The sequence below is a fragment of the Rhinolophus sinicus genome, chromosome 5 (genome assembly GCF_057876585.1).
Source record: "Rhinolophus sinicus isolate RSI-liver-muscle chromosome 5, RSI-T2T, whole genome shotgun sequence".
Taxonomy (NCBI): Eukaryota; Metazoa; Chordata; class Mammalia; order Chiroptera; family Rhinolophidae; genus Rhinolophus; species Rhinolophus sinicus.
The window spans coordinates 705,410-722,127 of record NC_142505.1 but is presented as its reverse complement, the minus strand read 5'-3'; the positions used below and the strand labels follow the sequence as shown (position 1 = coordinate 722,127).

Below are 16,718 nucleotides of genomic sequence, written 5' to 3'. Positions count from 1 at the left end.
GAGCAGCCGTGTGAGGCGCGCCTGTCGAGGGGGAGGCAGACCTGGGAGCTTCCCTGGAGAACAAGCATGTCTGCAGGTCTCCTCGGAACAGTGTTCAGACAATCTCATCAATGTGAACGGGGCTGCAATTACTGAACTCAGCACTTGTCTCTAATCCCAGGATGGCTCCAATCTCTGTGTGTGTTTTTAATATCTATGTTTAAAATGTATCGGTGAGTGAGAAATGGGAATCTAAGTCATAAAGGACATTCTAAAAACTCAGTTTTTAAAAGCACAGCTTCACAATTTAACTCATTTATATCTTCAGCCATTATTGCTGAAGCCTAACTAGATATTTTTGGGTAAAGTACTGAATGTGCAAATTCAGACATTTATTCTTTTAAGGGCTGCGATTATTCTCATCACTTCAGTAAACATATTAACAAACATTGCATCTGAACACAAATGCATTTGCTTATTAACTCGAAGCCGCATCTAAAACCACAAATTGCCTCTGTGATTAAATTCCTAATTTTCCTGTCAAGCCTCAAATAAAGCATTGCCTGTTGATTGAAAGTGTCTAGTGTCTGCATATTTCCCAAACCCCACCGCATCCCCAAAAGATTTTAGTGCATTATTTTGTTCTTTTTGCTCTGTTTTATGTTGAAATCTGAGGTGACACTTCTCTTTCTCTAGAATACTGTTTTTATTTCCATTTTCTGACACATTTCGTGCAATAGCTCAGATATCCTGCAGGACAGTAACTTGACACAATCCGCTATGGGGTCTGTTACATCCTGGGATGATTGTCAAACTACCCGAAGTCACTCAATTTATTTTCAGTTTTGTTAGCTTCAGTGTCAAAGGGTGACATTCTGTAACCTTGTTCTCAGGTTCTAGTGGGAGACCTAAGGCTTAGCGCCTGAAGTGACCCAGGTGACGAGCGAGGCTATGCTGGTCATGGTCATCATTGTCACGCCGTCCTTGTATGGTTTTGGGGGAGAGCGTCCCTATTTCACAATAAGTAGTGCAGTAAATCCATAGCAACTAGTAAAGACAGTAATTACACATTAACACCCTTCCTGGAGGTTTGTTGACTGTATGTGTGGCCCCAGGTAGGGACAGCGATGAGGAGGTAGTGACGGGAGCTCAGAGGCTCGATCAGATCACGTCATCAGGGCACGTCTGAGCACCTGCCACCTGCCAGCGCTCGAGGCTCCGGCTGGGCAGTCAGCTGTGACTCAGTACCGTCATTCAGCAGTGCCTCCATGCTTCCGAAAGCACCTCCTCAAACCGAGAATCCGGTGTTTTATACTGATTAACTGATCAGTGTGTAAATGTGTGTTTGCACACACGCTCTCACACATGTTAGTGTGTGGGGGAGGGCAGCGACTTGCAGACCTGCAACCAGTGGTGTCTGAGTTTATTTCCTGGAAGTAGCAATTACGATCTTTGTCATTTTGATGTAATAGTTACAAGTTGAAATGTCTCCTGTATCAGGCACCTTATATTTCATATTCAAGAGTCAGGAACGGTTGGCCGAAGGTCGTGCACGATGTTTTAAAGAAATTTGACTTTTCAGGGGAAATTCCCATGGACCCACCGGTGTGTCGTAGTGGGTTCCATCCGGTTTCTTCCCTCCATTCACCTGCCATTGGCCGTGGAGGCCACGCTTCTAGTGTCCGGTCATGTGGACAGCATGACAGGTGTAGAAGAAGTGGATTGATCAAATGCTTGCTGCCTCGGGTGGGCCTGCAGAGTAAGCCAACTCCCCACGCGTGCTCCTCAGTCTTCACCTCTGCTTACGGCCCAGCAACACGTTCACATGTAACGTCCACAGCAGCGCAGTGAGATCCGCACCTTTGTGATATGCGCAAAGAAGCTGTTTCTCACTGTGGATTCTGAACGCAAACCCTAATTCGTGTAGATGAGTGTCTGAACACTGAAGGCTGACAGTGAGCGTAGAGGGTCGTTCCAGAGGATTCCATGTGGTGATTACATGAGCCACTTCTCAGTCCGGCCCGTGTACAACAGAGCTGCCGCTCCACGATCCACCTGCGGCTGGAGCAAACGTGAATGTTCCGTGACGGCAACGCCGGCGTCTGCAGCCCAGGAGTCACAGCTTCTCTCCTTCTCTCCAGATCACTGCGTTAAGCCTTTCGGAATGGAGTTTGGGTAAGCAAGTGGGACTTTCATGAAGTTTGAAACAATTTGCATATTTCAAACATCAGAAGTTCTCACGAACCTCAAATTCCTCTATGCAGTAGACACCTGTAACTTGTACGAAGGCTTGAGAACATGCAAAAGTCGCCAAGGGGTCTACCTGGAAAGGCTCCCCAATTTATGGCCTGAATGTGCCCTTTTCCTGCCACGTGTTACGCCTGTGCTGTGTTCCCGAGCTCTGAACAGTTGGATTCTAATTTACTGTAAAGAAAATTAGCCCAATTTGTAGATTTATTGGACATGGACTTGGTGAAATGAGTATGTGTGTGTGCGTTCAGTTTTCCTGATTATTGCTTATGAGATGTAAATATCAGAAATATTTACAAATCAGGCCTAAATGTGAATATTTTGCATTAAGAACTTAAATACACTATTTTCTCAGGATACTATAACATTTGGAAGCCCAGGCACAGAAATTTCTTACCCATTTCAGAGTTTAAACAAAGACAATGCTTTTGAATTCACCTATTTTCAGCAAAAGGGAAAACAATATGTAGTGAGATACTGAGAAATTTTATATCACCTGGGGATAAGTTCCATTAATGATGAATTGTATTAGGAAGGAGAGAAATAATTATATTGCTTCGTTAAAAGAAAATTAACATTATTCAAGGAATTCCAAGGGTACCACAGCTCAGAAGAGTTTTTTCTAAACCAAATGCCCCCCTGCTTTTGGTGTAGGAGAAACGTGTTTCACAGTCGTTTATGCCTTTTCAGTGGTGAAGTTATCTAGGGAGCGTGTCTGTAGGATGCAGACTGAGCCAAAGGAAGGAAGAAACATTTATGTGAATGGATCAAACGTTTTCCATTTTGGTTCTTTAGTCAGAACTTTGGGGTGATGGCTTTCAGGTCTGAGACAATTATGGAAATAAGTATTTCCCCACACACTCTATGAGCCCTTAAGTCTGTCCAGCTATTAAATAGGCAAGAAAAATATTTTATTTCGCTTTACAGTTGTCCACAAAACCACTGTATCTTTGTTATCCATCAGACCCCCACAAAAACACAGTTTTCAAACAGAGCATCAGGCATGCTTAGTCAGGCCATACACATTCTAACTCTAGAGCTAAAATCTGTTTCCCCCACAAACCGTACTTTGTAGGTCACGGAAACAGAGCACCCATTGTCATGAGAATACTCCATTCAAAACTGAAATTAACTACATTTTTCCTGATTTGAGTTTAGGGGAGTTTTTGCCACTGCAAACATTAAATCACTCAGTAACTGACACACTATTTACAGGTTAAAAATTCTACCCACCCTCTTGTGATCTGCTGTCAGATTTACTCTTTGAAGGTCATGCCCAGCATGTGTCTTCCCATGTTTTGCTGAATTCTCAGGCAGGTACAAGTGCAGACAAACCACACGTGGAAGACACAGCTCATTGCCCGTGAGAGCAGATGGCCGAAAGCACTGGATGGAGCAGGTCACATGTCACCAACACGCGCTGAAGGGGATGGGAGTAGAGACTGATGAAGTGGCAGACAGGCTGGCAGCTTGTGACAGTGGCTCCCACTTTAAAAGGCACCCACCCACTGGCTTGCTGGACGGCTCCCGTGCGCTAAGAGCTTGGCATACATTGTCTACGTAAATGTAATCCTGTGGGAACAATGGCCTTTCTTCATTTCAGTGTTACAAACTTAGGTCTCAGGGAGATAAGTCATTCACTCATGGTCACAGATGGTGATGGGTCAGTTCCACATAAACCAGGGGGCACTTGGTTCTGAATCCCATTTGTGTTTACTGGGCTGTCACAGGCTAGGAGTGGCTGGGACCTGGGGACGAGATGGGGGTGGGGCAGCAACCAGGAACCAGGGAAACGTCTCCACAGACAGGAAGCTTTGTGAAGGCAGGGACTCTGGTTCTCCACGTCCTCAGAAACTAAAAAACGGTCTGACATGCAAGTTCTCAATGCATGTTTGTCTCAAGAAAGGGGGGCAGGGAGGAAGGCCTTTCTGATTGTAGTCACGGAGCATGAAACAGGCCAGACCAACAGCAGGCGTCCCTACCTGCTCGTGCCCTGCCCTTCGGCAGTCAGTCCTTGGTCGCCCTTGGGCACAGTGCAGACCACTTCTCCAGCCTGAGTGTCCTTCCTGCTAAACACTCGGAGTTCTCATTAATGTGCTGATTCTGACTCAGTAGATCCAGGAGAGGGGCCAAGGTTCTGCATGTCCAACAGCCTCCCAGATGCCGGTGGTGCCGGTGGTGAGGATGGTGAAGATGCCGGTGGTGAGGATGGTGAAGATGCCGGTGGTGAGGATGGTGAAGATGCCAGTGGTGAGGATGGTGAAGATGCCGGTGGTGCTGGTGGTGAGGATGGTGACGATGCCGGTGGTGAGGATGGTGAAGATGCCATTGGTGCCGGTGGTGAGGATGGTGAAGATGCCGGTGGTGAGGATGGTGAAGATGCCGGTGGTGCTGGTGGTGAGGATGGTGAAGATGCCATTGGTGCCAGTGGTGAGGATGGTGAAGATGCCGGTGGTGAGGATGGTGAAGATGCCGGTGGTGCTGGTGGTGAGGATGGTGAAGATGCCATTGGTGCCAGTGGTGAGGATGGTGAAGATGCCGGTGGTGAGGATGGTGAAGATGCCGGTGGTGAGGATGGTGAAGATGCCGGTGGTGCTGGTGGTGAGGATGGTGAAATGCCGGTGGTCCTGGTGGTGAAGATGCCGGTGGTGCTGGTGGTGAGGATGGTGAAGATGTCGGTGGTGCTGATGTCCTTCCTCAGAGCACACTGCACGTCAGGAGGAGAGTGTTTGATGGAACGTGGATGGACCGGTTTCCTTTACCTCCTAGGATTTGGGGAGGAATAAGATGAGAGAAGGTTAATATGTGCTTATGGTTCTGCTGCCAAACTCTACAGGCAGAATTAACATCAGAATAGAAGAAAGTGACCCAAAGTGCTCATGCGAATCATAAGACTGTTATACTGTAAACAGAGCAAAACGAAACCCAACAGCAGAATCTGCCACAAAGAGAAAGGTTACAACTCTATTTCTTTGTAATTTTGTTCTTTTTAAGTTCAAGAGAAAAGACCTAGAGCCCCCAGTTGTTGCCCTTAATTTCACTGTGGTCTCAGGAGAAACGCTGCTTTAGGCCGGTGAGACTTGTATGTGAATAAAGAAAGAAAAATCAAGGAAATCTTGGTTTCAAAAAGGAGCAAAATGATAAAAGATTTCTTTGAGCAGTAGGGACTGAACTTACGAATTTATTCATTTCCTAAAGTGTTCATCATTAAAATTTCACTGTGCAGTATTTCAGATACAGAAAACGATACAGACATACCGTCAAGTGTAATGGCGAATGTTCCTGTAACCACTGCCCAGTTTAAGAAATAAAACCAAAAAAGTAAATTTCCCAGCGTTTGCCCTTTAGACACATCCCACTCTCTCTCCACGAGAGTGTTAAAATACCTTAAGTTGAGGTTTATCATTTTAATACATTATAATATGTTTAGAACAGTCCTAATATGACTTTCTGAGTCTTAAAATTTTATGTAAATGGCATGAAACTGCATGATTTAATTTGTATTCTTATTAATCGTAGTTTGTGTGACTTTTTCATGTTTATATAAATTCATACAATTTTCACAGCTGTGTAATATTCCTTTTAAGTTTCTGCACATTTACTGACATGTGATAATGTTCACATTCTGTCTGTTTCTATGTTTTCATGGTGCATAATATATCTAGGAATATAATCAATAATGTTGTAAAGATTTTGTAGGGTATCCAATGGACACTTGTCTTATTAAGGAGACCACCTCAGGGATGGTGTAATTACCTGATCACTGCACTGTACACCTGAAGCTGAAGCTGAACAATAATGAATGTCAACTACAAGTTTGTATATATATGCATGTATGTATGTATATACTTACAAGAAGCGGAGCACAGCATTAGGAATAGGGACAGTGGAAATGTAAGGGCTCTGTGCCATGTCAGAGGGATAGTGGATGGGGGGAGGGGGGTTGACACAGTGTGAGGGATGTAAATGATAAACGTCTAACTATTACATTGTTTTGAACACCTGAAACTAAGAAAAAGGAGAGAAAATATTCAAGGTGTGGGAAGATTTGGGAGGAGAAGAATTGGTACACAAATGCGAAAAAGCTCTTCATCAATACTATATATATATATATATATATATATATATATATATATATACACATACACATTATTTTTCTGGAAAATAAATAAATAAGTATTTCATATATTAATCAACATGCTTACATGGCCCATGACAGAGAACTCTGGGCTAGAATACATGGGCACTACTTGTGTTTCAGCCCATTGATACTTATAGGACATTTGCCAACTCACTCAGCTGTTGTTTTAAAATCCCCAACTATAAAATGGGTGTTATATTTCCCGTTTTTTCAACATTATTATAAAGAGCAATGTCATAGAACACATAGCAATGTAATTTTATTAGAAGAATCAAGTTTTCTCAGACGTGGACGGCTCAGTTTCTACAGTGGGTGTGATCTGGAGGTGGGTGGGCACGAATGAGTTTGTAAAGACGGAATCTACCAGGGTGTGTGAGGTGTACTTACTGGTTCAGAGCTTTCACTTTTCCTTTTGAAAAACTTTTGTCTAAAAACCAGCTTCTGGTTTTTCCTTGTGGCTTCCCATTGATACGGCTCTGGTCTTAGTGCCTTCTCTGTTCCCAGCCCCGTGGGTGGCATTTGGGGCCTTTACCACCTGTCCCACTGAGCAAATAGCACTGTGACAGCACAGAACAGTGGAGAAGGCCCTGGGGACAGGTATTTACCCAGACAAATTGAAATGGATAGCTGAGCACTTACCCAATTAACTTATTAAATGTGCTCAGTCAGTCTGGATAAATCAAAGAAATGTGCACTTTACCCCTGAACTGACAGCGTGAGATGGACCTGCAGTGTGTGAGGTAATTACCTCAACTTTCCACGTGTCTTTGCCTGTATGGACCCAGCCTCATTTCCCCCAAGTGAACAACCTAATTGCTCTCACCTCTTCAGAAAAGCTTGGAAAACCTTTAACTTGTAGATGCTACTCTGTTGTACTTGCTACTGCTCTTCAACCTTTGGGTTCTGATAAATAACTGGGGCGTATTTAATCTTCAGTTATGTAATGATGGAATAATATATTCATTGCCTTTCATTTATTGATAAGCAAGATGATGTTTAAAGAGGATTTTATATCATAGGTTTTCGGGTTTTGTTAACAAATGTACTAAGAGAGGAAAACCTAACATTTTTTACAGATGGCAGCTGAATGGAAGTGATATTAACCTGAGTCTGGAATATCGTTATAAATTGAGCGGAGGAAACCTGGTGGTGATGAACCCCACCAGGAACTGGGACACAGGAAGTTACCAGTGTTTTGCGACAAATTCACTTGGGACCGTTGTCAGCAGGGAAGCGAAACTCCAGTTTGCCTGTAAGTTTCTGCTTGCACATCTTGTAAGTGCAACATTTAACAATATGGAACTGAATTCGTGTGCTCATCTTGGGCTAAAAACAAGACACGGATTTTATTTATTCAGTAAATATGTTGACGCAATGTGATTTTTATGACCTCTGTATACTATGATCTCTGTATACTAGACAAGTTACAGCTGAGAGAGAGAGAGTTTTCCATTTTACTGTTTTGTAACAGTTCTATTTAAGGGAAGAAAAATACCCCAGGTAAGAATATGTTTATTGAGCAGCTACTCTGTTTTGTGCCGGACCTGAAAGGATGGAAAGATCAGCAGACAGGGTCCTTGCTGTGGAAGAATATTTAACTTAGAGAATCACATCTGACACATCTGAAAATATTAAGGAACAAAGACAGTGAGAACGAGGAGAAAAGAATGTGCCCTGCTGTGACCCCCCTTTGCTATTTTAGCTGGTGCACCGTGATCCTCAGCGTACCTCTGGCCGAGGCCCGGCTCTGGAAGCCACCTGGGTACCATGCTAATTGGACCTCGGGGAGCATGTGGCCCAAACTGAGAACATCACTGTTTAACCAGCAAATTTGGAGTCGGGACCAGATACTCAATTGAGTTTTTATCTTCCCACTTTACCCTTGGACTGCTTTCTATTTTTTGTTTCTTCTTCCTAATCTCTCTTCCTTTGTTTCACTTGTGTACTTTGTGTGTGTGTGTCTGTATTTATGTGTGTGTGTGTGTGTGTGTGTGTGTGTGTAGCCAAAAAAAGTATATATATGTTAAGTAATGGAAAAAACTATATTAAAATTACACTGATGGTTATCACTTTGAGCACCTCTTGTAATTGCAGAAGTCAAACGTGACTTGGATTCATCTTTTGTTATCAGTACACATTGAGTATTACAATTTTAAAACAGTTTGTCCCTTTTTTGAAGTGTGTATACATTTTTTGGCACCCCCTACATGTATAGATACAGAGATATATATGGTTATGGATTATGTATTTATGTATTGCCTGACTTGGTTTTAAGATTTCTTTTCCTTCGTTTCACGTCAGTGATTCTGAAATTGGAATGAATGTGTTCTGATAACGTGGTAGGGTCTGCCCACTGCCACCATAACCATTAATAACTGCTGACATGTCATTCAATGCCTGCCTTATTCTTTTGCTTTCTGTTTTTCTAATGGCAATGGTTGGCTTTGCTCCTGCCACTGTATTCCGTGTGTTGCATTTTTCATACTTACTTACTCTTTCCTTTGTTTTTATCTCTATTTTTTTCCCCTCTATAGAAAGTTTTTTCTTTTTTAACCTGTATCTTTCTGGGTATTTTAGAAGGGATAGGTCACATTTATGTGATCCAAGTGGTTACCTGTAAGTTTACCCAAGTACTTTGTCTTTATTCCTTCGGTAGCCAGGAATTTAAATCTAAATTATCTTTTTAGAGTTCATCCATTTAAAATAGGAATTTAATTCCTTTTTTTCCTTACTATATACTTTGTAGTCTTGGTGATTTTCACGTTTATTGATTTAAATTGTTATGCCATTTTGCCATATATGTTATAGATACATATATATTAGGTAATATGTATGTGTACAGTAAATATGTGTACATGATATTATCCTTGGGGCTTCTGATCAAGATGGTGCAGTAGGTAAATGCTGTGCTCACCTCCTCCCAGGACCACATCAATTACAACTAAACTACAGAACAACCATCATAGAGAATCACCTAAAATGTTGCTGAACCAAAGTCCTACAACTACAGACATGCAGAAGAAGCCACCCCGTGACTCGTAGGAGGGACAGAGATGCAGAACAGGCTAGTCCTACACACACACGTGACAATTAACAATTGGGAGGGATATCTAAGCTGTGGAGGTCCCCCCCTGAGGAGTGAGGGGTCCCAGGCCCTCCCAGCCCAGGGTTCCAGTGCTGGGAAGAGAAGGCCCCATAACTCCTGGTTGTGAAAACCAGCGGAGATTGTGGCGGAGTGGAACAGAAGGCAGCTGCACTCCCAGGTGATCCACTTAGAGGGACCACGCAAGGACGTACTGATGGACTCACTCACTCTGAGCTCCAGCGCTGGGACAGTGACTGGAAAGGCTCCAGGGACATACGGGGAGGAACTGAATTGTCTGGCTCAAGGGCGAGGGCTGGAGCAGCAGCTTTCTCCCTGACAGAGGAGCTGGCAGAGGCCATTGTTTCTGTGATGAGCCCTCCCCCTCCCTGCGTGCAGACACAGGTGGGCGCTATATCTGAGTCTCCATCAATCTGGCTGACATTTTACATTGGCTGTGATTCCCTGAGAGCCTGCCCAACCCAACTTACTGGCACACACAAGCCACTTCCAGTGGCTTTTCTGTGCAAATAGCCTATCTTGGCTCATGCTGCAGACGTTCCTCAAATCTCTCCAAGGTTCACAAAACGCAAACAATCAGCATCTGGCCTCCGTGTGCCCTGTACCCTTGCTGAGCAGCCCCAAGCCTGGCACTAGTGGCAGCCACATGCAGATCACAGCAAGTAGCCCCAGGCAGGGCACAGGCCATGGCTGACCTTGGTCTGCACCAGAGCCCGTCCCAAGAGGCCCCAGAACCAACACGCCTGGTGGGCAGCTTCAGACCACTCCAGAGCACCACTCAGCCACCTCCACAAATGACACACCCAAAGGGCAGACTCGGCAGGCACCAGAGCCCTGCTAAAGTGAACCCTGCTCTGTAGGGTCAGCCCCTGCACAACAGCTCTCCACTGTAGTCACGGCCAGTCCTCACAGCCAGTCATCCCAAGGGTCAGTCCCTCCCATTGATGTGCTAACAGCAATTAAGGCTCAACTATAACAGTTGGACACACAACGACCCACACAAGGGACACTCCTGGAGCACCCTGCTCTGGTGACCAGGGAGTCTGCCCCTGGGCCCCACAAAATGCCTACTACATAAGGCCACTCCACTAAGACTAGGAGACCTAGCAGCGCTACATAATACATAGAAGCCAAACACAGAAGGCAGCCAAAGTGGGAAGACAAAGAAACACGTCCCAAATGAATGAACAGGACAAAGCTCCAGAATTAAATACTCCAATCAAAAGATAGGGGAACTGAATGGATAAGAAAACAAAACCCTAACACATGCTGCCTATAAGAGACTCACATCAGATTGAAAGACACACATGTACTGAAAGTAAAGGGATGGAAAAAAAGATATTTCATGAAAATGGAACTGAAAAGGAAGGAAGGAAGGAAGGAAGGAAGGAAGGAAGGAAGGAAGGAAGGAAGGAAGGAAGCTAAAGAAGGAGGAAGAAAAGCAGGAAGAAAGAAAGAGAAAGAAAGAAAACCTAGGGTAGCAACACACCAGACAAAACAGACTAAAACAAATATAACAGGAGACAAAGAAGGACCCAGTAATCCCACTTCCGGATATTTATCCAAAGAAACCCAACACACTTCTTTGTGGGGACGTGCTCATCCTGTCTTCATTGCAGCGTTGTTTACAATGGCCAAGATGTGGAGTCAGCCTGCGTGTCCATCGATGGATGAATGGATAAAATGGATACAGAGGGGGTGGTGCATATATATAATGGAATATTGTTCGGCCTTAAGAAAGAATGAAATCTTGCCATCTGAGACAACATGGATGGACCTAGAGGGCATTGTGCTGAGTGGAGTAAGTCAGACAGCGAAAGACAAGTGCCATGTGATTTCACTCAAATGTAGAATCTAAAGAACAAAATGAAGAAACAGAACAGAAACAAACAGATACAGAGAACATTTCGATGGTTGCCAGTGGGGAGGGTATTGGGGGCAGGGTAAAAAGGGATGGGAATGACCAGTACAATTGGTAGTTACAAGTGAGTCATGGGCTGTGAAATACAGCATAGAGAACGCAGTCGTGTCAGGAGGGTACTAGATTTATTCAGGGGATCAGTTCGTAGGTTACATACATGTCCAGCCACTGTGCCATACACTAATAAATGTTGTGTACTAATATTTCAAAACTAATATATTGTATGTCAACTGTAATTGAAAAATAAAAAATATGTATTAAAAATCATTCTCCTTATAAGTAATTGTATATGTGCATATTGTTTTTAAACAGAATTTTGTCTAAACCTGTGATGTACTATTTTTATGTGGCTTTAATGGCAGCTGCAAGATCTCTGCCCATTCTTGCATTCTTATTTGATTTTATTTCTCAGTTTGTAAGTATTTTTTACATTTAATAAATTACATAAGTTAGATTTCAAAAATATAACTGTTTTATCCTCTTGCATTTTAAAGTATGTCATTATAGCGCCTTAAATGTGAAGACACCTTCAGTGGGTACAAATGTCAGATCCCAAAGCTGTGTCGCCCTGTGGTCCCCTGGAGCCAGTGTTGTGACCGAGGTCTGTGATGATCCAACCCATTTCTGTTTCTTGGGAGCTCTACCACCACCTCCTTTTGTTACTGTTGGTTCACTTGGTTATATATGGGATTATCTTTCCTTCATCCTTTTAGTTGAAAATGTATCTGTTTCTAGCCTACAGCTAAATTCATATGTTAATCTCTTGTTTCACTGCTTAGAACTTAAAAAAAAAACAAAAAAAACCACCTATTTTATTATTTACACATTTTGGACATGGTTCAGCAAATGTCCCTTTTATATCATGTAGTTTAATTTTTGAGGTATTAATATTTTTGAAAGGCCCTGATGTTCTGTATTTTGGGTGTATTTCATTTCATCCCCTTTTGCAGCACTTTTCATCTCAGCCTGCTCCTTGCTGTGCGTTTCTGCCCGACTCCTAGAAGCCACCCCGTCCGTATTCTTCTGACCATAGTCTCTGTTCTGAAATGTTCTAGATCTTAGAGGCAAGTGTTTCCCCTTTCCTCCTGTGTGGTTTCCATCTTTATGCTGACGTACATTTTCAGTAGGTTCTAAAGCAAATTTTGTCCAAGCTCATCTGTTGTGACAGGTGGTGGCTCTGCCTTCTTTGCCACCTGCAGTCCTCAGTCTCTTCTCTGGTCTGCAGGGGTGTCAGGACTCCTTCACCAAGTGCATCACTCATTTTATGCAGCGGTTGTTTTGTAGTCAGCGTTCTCGGCACCCTCCAATATATGGAGACCGACAGCAACTTTCCGGTTTCTCCTGGGCAGCATGCCTCTAAAATCACGTGGTGCCTGTCTGTGTGCCCGAGCTTCTGGCCAAGACTTCATAAGCAGAGTGGGGAAAAGTTGGTGAGTCTGGGTTTTGTTTTACCCAATTTACAAGCTAGTAACCTGGCCTGCTGCTGTTTCATGGCGCCAGCAGGAGACGTGACGTTCCTGGTCAGTGACAAGGGGCTTTAGTAGTCACAGCACAGCAAGCAGCATGTTCGTTTCCCCTTGTCCCCAACCCCAGAGCAGTGACATGCTGGGGTCCACGCTGCCCACCCCCCAGTAGAGATACTGAGCTCGGAGCACCCACCTGTTTCATAGCGAGGTGAGTCGAGGCCTCACCTCCAGCTTGCTCTCTGCAGACTGTCCCCAGTGGAGGGGCCTGGGCAGCTGTGACTGGGCCTGTCACTCTCTGCACACCCCGCAAATGGGCAAGGAAGCTGAGAGCACCGTGCACGCCCCCCCCCCAACACAAGTCGGTCCTTTTCTGGTCGGTCCTGTCCTTGAGTCTCTGAGTCAGGTACTCCCCCCCACACACACACACCCAGCAGGGTACACGAGGTGACGGAGGCACAAAGTGTCTTGCCACCTTTGCTGTGGACTCTCGTTCAAAACCCCACACTGGGTCATTCGTGCCTGGGTTACCGTCTCCTCATCGGCCTTCCAAGTTGTAGTGAGTCCTGGGCTTGGCGTCAGATGGCTTCATGGGCCTGTGCACGGTGAGGTTATTTTGTTTTGCTTTGCATATGCTTTTGTTGTTTTCCTAAGTATTTTCTGGAAGTTAACAAGAAGCAACACGGGGTTTCCTTTGCCGGAGGCCACATCGGACTAGAAAGGCGAATAATGTATTTTTGAATTCACATGCTTGGGGGATGGGTTTCTGGTAAGGAAACCAAAGGAGGTGGGATATTTAACAAACAGAGATCCCCAGCTGCCAGTTACGCAGAGCATGGCTTTGCCTCGGCAGCCTTGAGGGGTGTAACACGTTAGCTGAGAGGGGTGATGATGGAGACCCTGACTTAGGAGGCTCAGGACTGCAGTTCAGAAGAATCTGGAAGGTCTTGCCGCAGGCAGGTGGATGGTGGAGTGCTGTCACTGAAAACTGTTGTAACTGTCCACTATGGCTTCTGCGTTCTTGGCTGTGTCGTCTTTGCATGCTCAGCAGTGCTTTCTGTCAACCATGGAGAGAGGACTGAAACACGCTTTCATGGATAAATGAGTCCATGCAAGAATAGTCAATGCACCACTTTGCACATTGGTCAAAATGCAAAGAATTGTACTGTGATGTTCAAATTGCTTGCAAATAGTGTTTGTAATAAAACGAAAGTGAAAAGGCCAATCATACTTTAAGAAGCCTGCTCTCTGTAGGCAGTCTCCATCCCTGGTCCCTTCTAATAGATTTATTGTGGAACCATAACAAGATCTGTGGAGGGGCCCCAAAATATCTTTGCTTTGCTAATAATTATGTTTTATTTTTTTTATTCCTGAATTTCTTATAAGTCTTTGTTACAGTTTTTACTTTAATCCTTTTTGAAGTACAATATGTTTTTAATCATAAATTATATTAGACGTACAAACGGTAGAGGAAAAACTGTAAAGAGTGTAGCCACCACTTACCTTAAGATTTAAGGCATTTGAAGTACAGTTAACCACCTGGTAACTCAACCTGTGCATATTCCCTCTCCCTTTCTCTCAGTAGATATTCACTATTCTGAATTAAAACGGGTTCTTTAATTATTTGACTACATACTGTGTGCTTCTAAACAACATGTAGAGTTGTTTATCACCTTTATAACCTCTTGAACTTCCATGTAATGGCTCATGCACTGTGCGTTCATCTGCAACTTTTTCCAACATGACGTTTGTGACTGTCTGTCAACCTGCTTCTTGTCAACACATTGTTCTGTGTTTCATTTTGTGCTAATATGGTGAATATAAAATTGGATTTCACTATAGTTTGAGTTTGCACATCTCTGATTGCCGTGAAGTGAAGTTCCTTGTCACGTATGTGTTGGCCATTTATGTGTCTGTTATCTGGATACCTTTTCATTGGATGATAGACTTTTTTTAATTATAGAAGTTGTTTGTTTACTCTGGTTAACCCACTGTCAGTTACGTATGCTGCAAGTACCTTCTTTCTACTGGCTATTTTTTTTTTCTCCTTCATGATGTCAAAGGATGAATGGATATTCTTCATTTTAAATTTGTTTAAAGTAGCAGTCTTTTTTTCTGGCTTCTGTTCTCTTCTAAATTCTCTAAAAATTCTCTTCTGTATCTTGAAATGGTACAGACATTCTTCTAAATGTACCTCTACAAGTTGAATGTTCTGCGTTTTGTTTTAAGTCTTTAATGATCTGGAGTTGATTTTGTATGTCATGTGAGGTCGAGGTACCCATTTGTTTTATTACAATATGGAAAGTCAACTTGACCTGCCCAGTTGATAGATGAATTCACATTGGACCCTCCAGAGCACAGTGTGCAGTCATTGCCCCCGACGATGGCAGAGCCTTCGGGCCTTCGAGTGGCAGAACCTCATTATCTGACAACAGTGAGCGTTTCTGGCACCGTATCAACCTGTGCATCTTTCATCTCTTTTTACATGACTGCACTTTCTGCAGCCAACACACAATGTTGAGTAGATATTCCGACGATGGATATTCCTGCCTTACTCCTGATCTTAAAGAGAATAATTCATACCATTTGTGTTTCACCATTTGGTACGAAGTGTACCATAGACTTTATATACTCTGTCTATTTAAGGCAGTTCTGCTCTAGGTTAGTTTTTATCACGAGTGCTTTATTCCTTTATATGCTTTTTCTACTTTTATTGCAATATTTGTACTGTTTTTCTCCTTTAATCTTTTAATATAATGAACTTTTTTTAACTTTAACTAGTCTTCTAGTCCTAGGTTAGTTTCAACTTGGGGTTTATATGAGGTTTTTAATACTTGGATGTTACCTGTTTGCTAATATTTTGCTAATATTCTGTTTAGCATTTTTGCATACATATTCACAGAGGAGATTTTCTTTTTTATTTTCTCTTCTCAGACTATCCTTTTTTGGCTTTAGTATCAGAGTTATATTTACCTCCAAAAATGAGCTGGAAAGTATCCCTTATTTTTTATAATTTACAGGAACATTTGAGGGATACTGGAATTATCTGTTGTTTGAATAAGAGGTAGAATTTGCAGGGGGAGCCATCTGGGCCTGGAATTTTCATGGAGGAAATATTTTCACTATTGACGGAATTTCGTGAATAGTTCTGGGGCCAATCATACTATTTCTTTGTGATAAGCTGTGTTGTTTTCTAGCAGGTCTGTCCATTTTGTTTATGTTTTCTAATGTATAGGCAAAAAGCTGTTTCAAGAAAATTTCTTTTATCATTGTTCACAGCTTCTTTGTCTGTAAGTTTATTCCCTATTTCATTCTAAGTATAATTTTAGTGTCTCTCAGTCAAACATGTCAGAATGTTTGTTACCGTTCCTCACTTTTCAATCTTTATGTTCTAGTCCATTCATTGTATTCTTCTGGTTGTTCCAACCAAGTTCTTGTATTTTTTTTTCTAATTGCTTAAGTTGTAAGTTAACGCATTGCTTTCCTACCTTTCTTCTGTTCTAATGTAAGTATGCATGGCTTTAAATTTCCTGGAAAGCTCAGATTCAGCCGTAATGCCGGGTTTGGGCATGTGGCATGGTGCTTCTGATAGTTCCATCCTGTAAATGCTGTCATTTCATTGCGAGTTTCTCTTGGATCACTGAGTCATCGTTGTGTCTTTAGATTTCCAAGGTACAGAGTTTGCGCGGTCATGTTTCTCACTGACGCTTCACCTAGTGGCCCAGGACTTGAGCAGTTGTCTCCGTAGCTGTACCCTCACTTGGGTGCACGCAGCGTAACCATGCTGCTCAGGTCATACTTGCTATCACCGGTGCTGTATCTAATTAATCTGCCGACTTCCCTCACAGTGACGGTCGATGT

The 16,718-nt window shown here is 43.1% G+C and overlaps 1 protein-coding gene across 6 annotated transcripts in view; it reads left to right on the top strand.

Annotated features, from left to right (window-relative positions):
• CNTN3 (contactin 3) overlaps positions 1 to 16,718 on the top strand; it is a 185,998-nt gene that overhangs the window by 62,867 nt on the left and 106,413 nt on the right. For all 6 annotated transcript variants that reach the window (XM_088798086.1, XM_088798084.1, XM_088798087.1 and 3 more), the window contains one exon: positions 7,447 to 7,622. In XM_088798086.1, the coding sequence (XP_088654212.1) occupies positions 7,447 to 7,622 (176 nt within the window). The remainder of the gene's footprint in view (positions 1 to 7,446; positions 7,623 to 16,718) is intronic.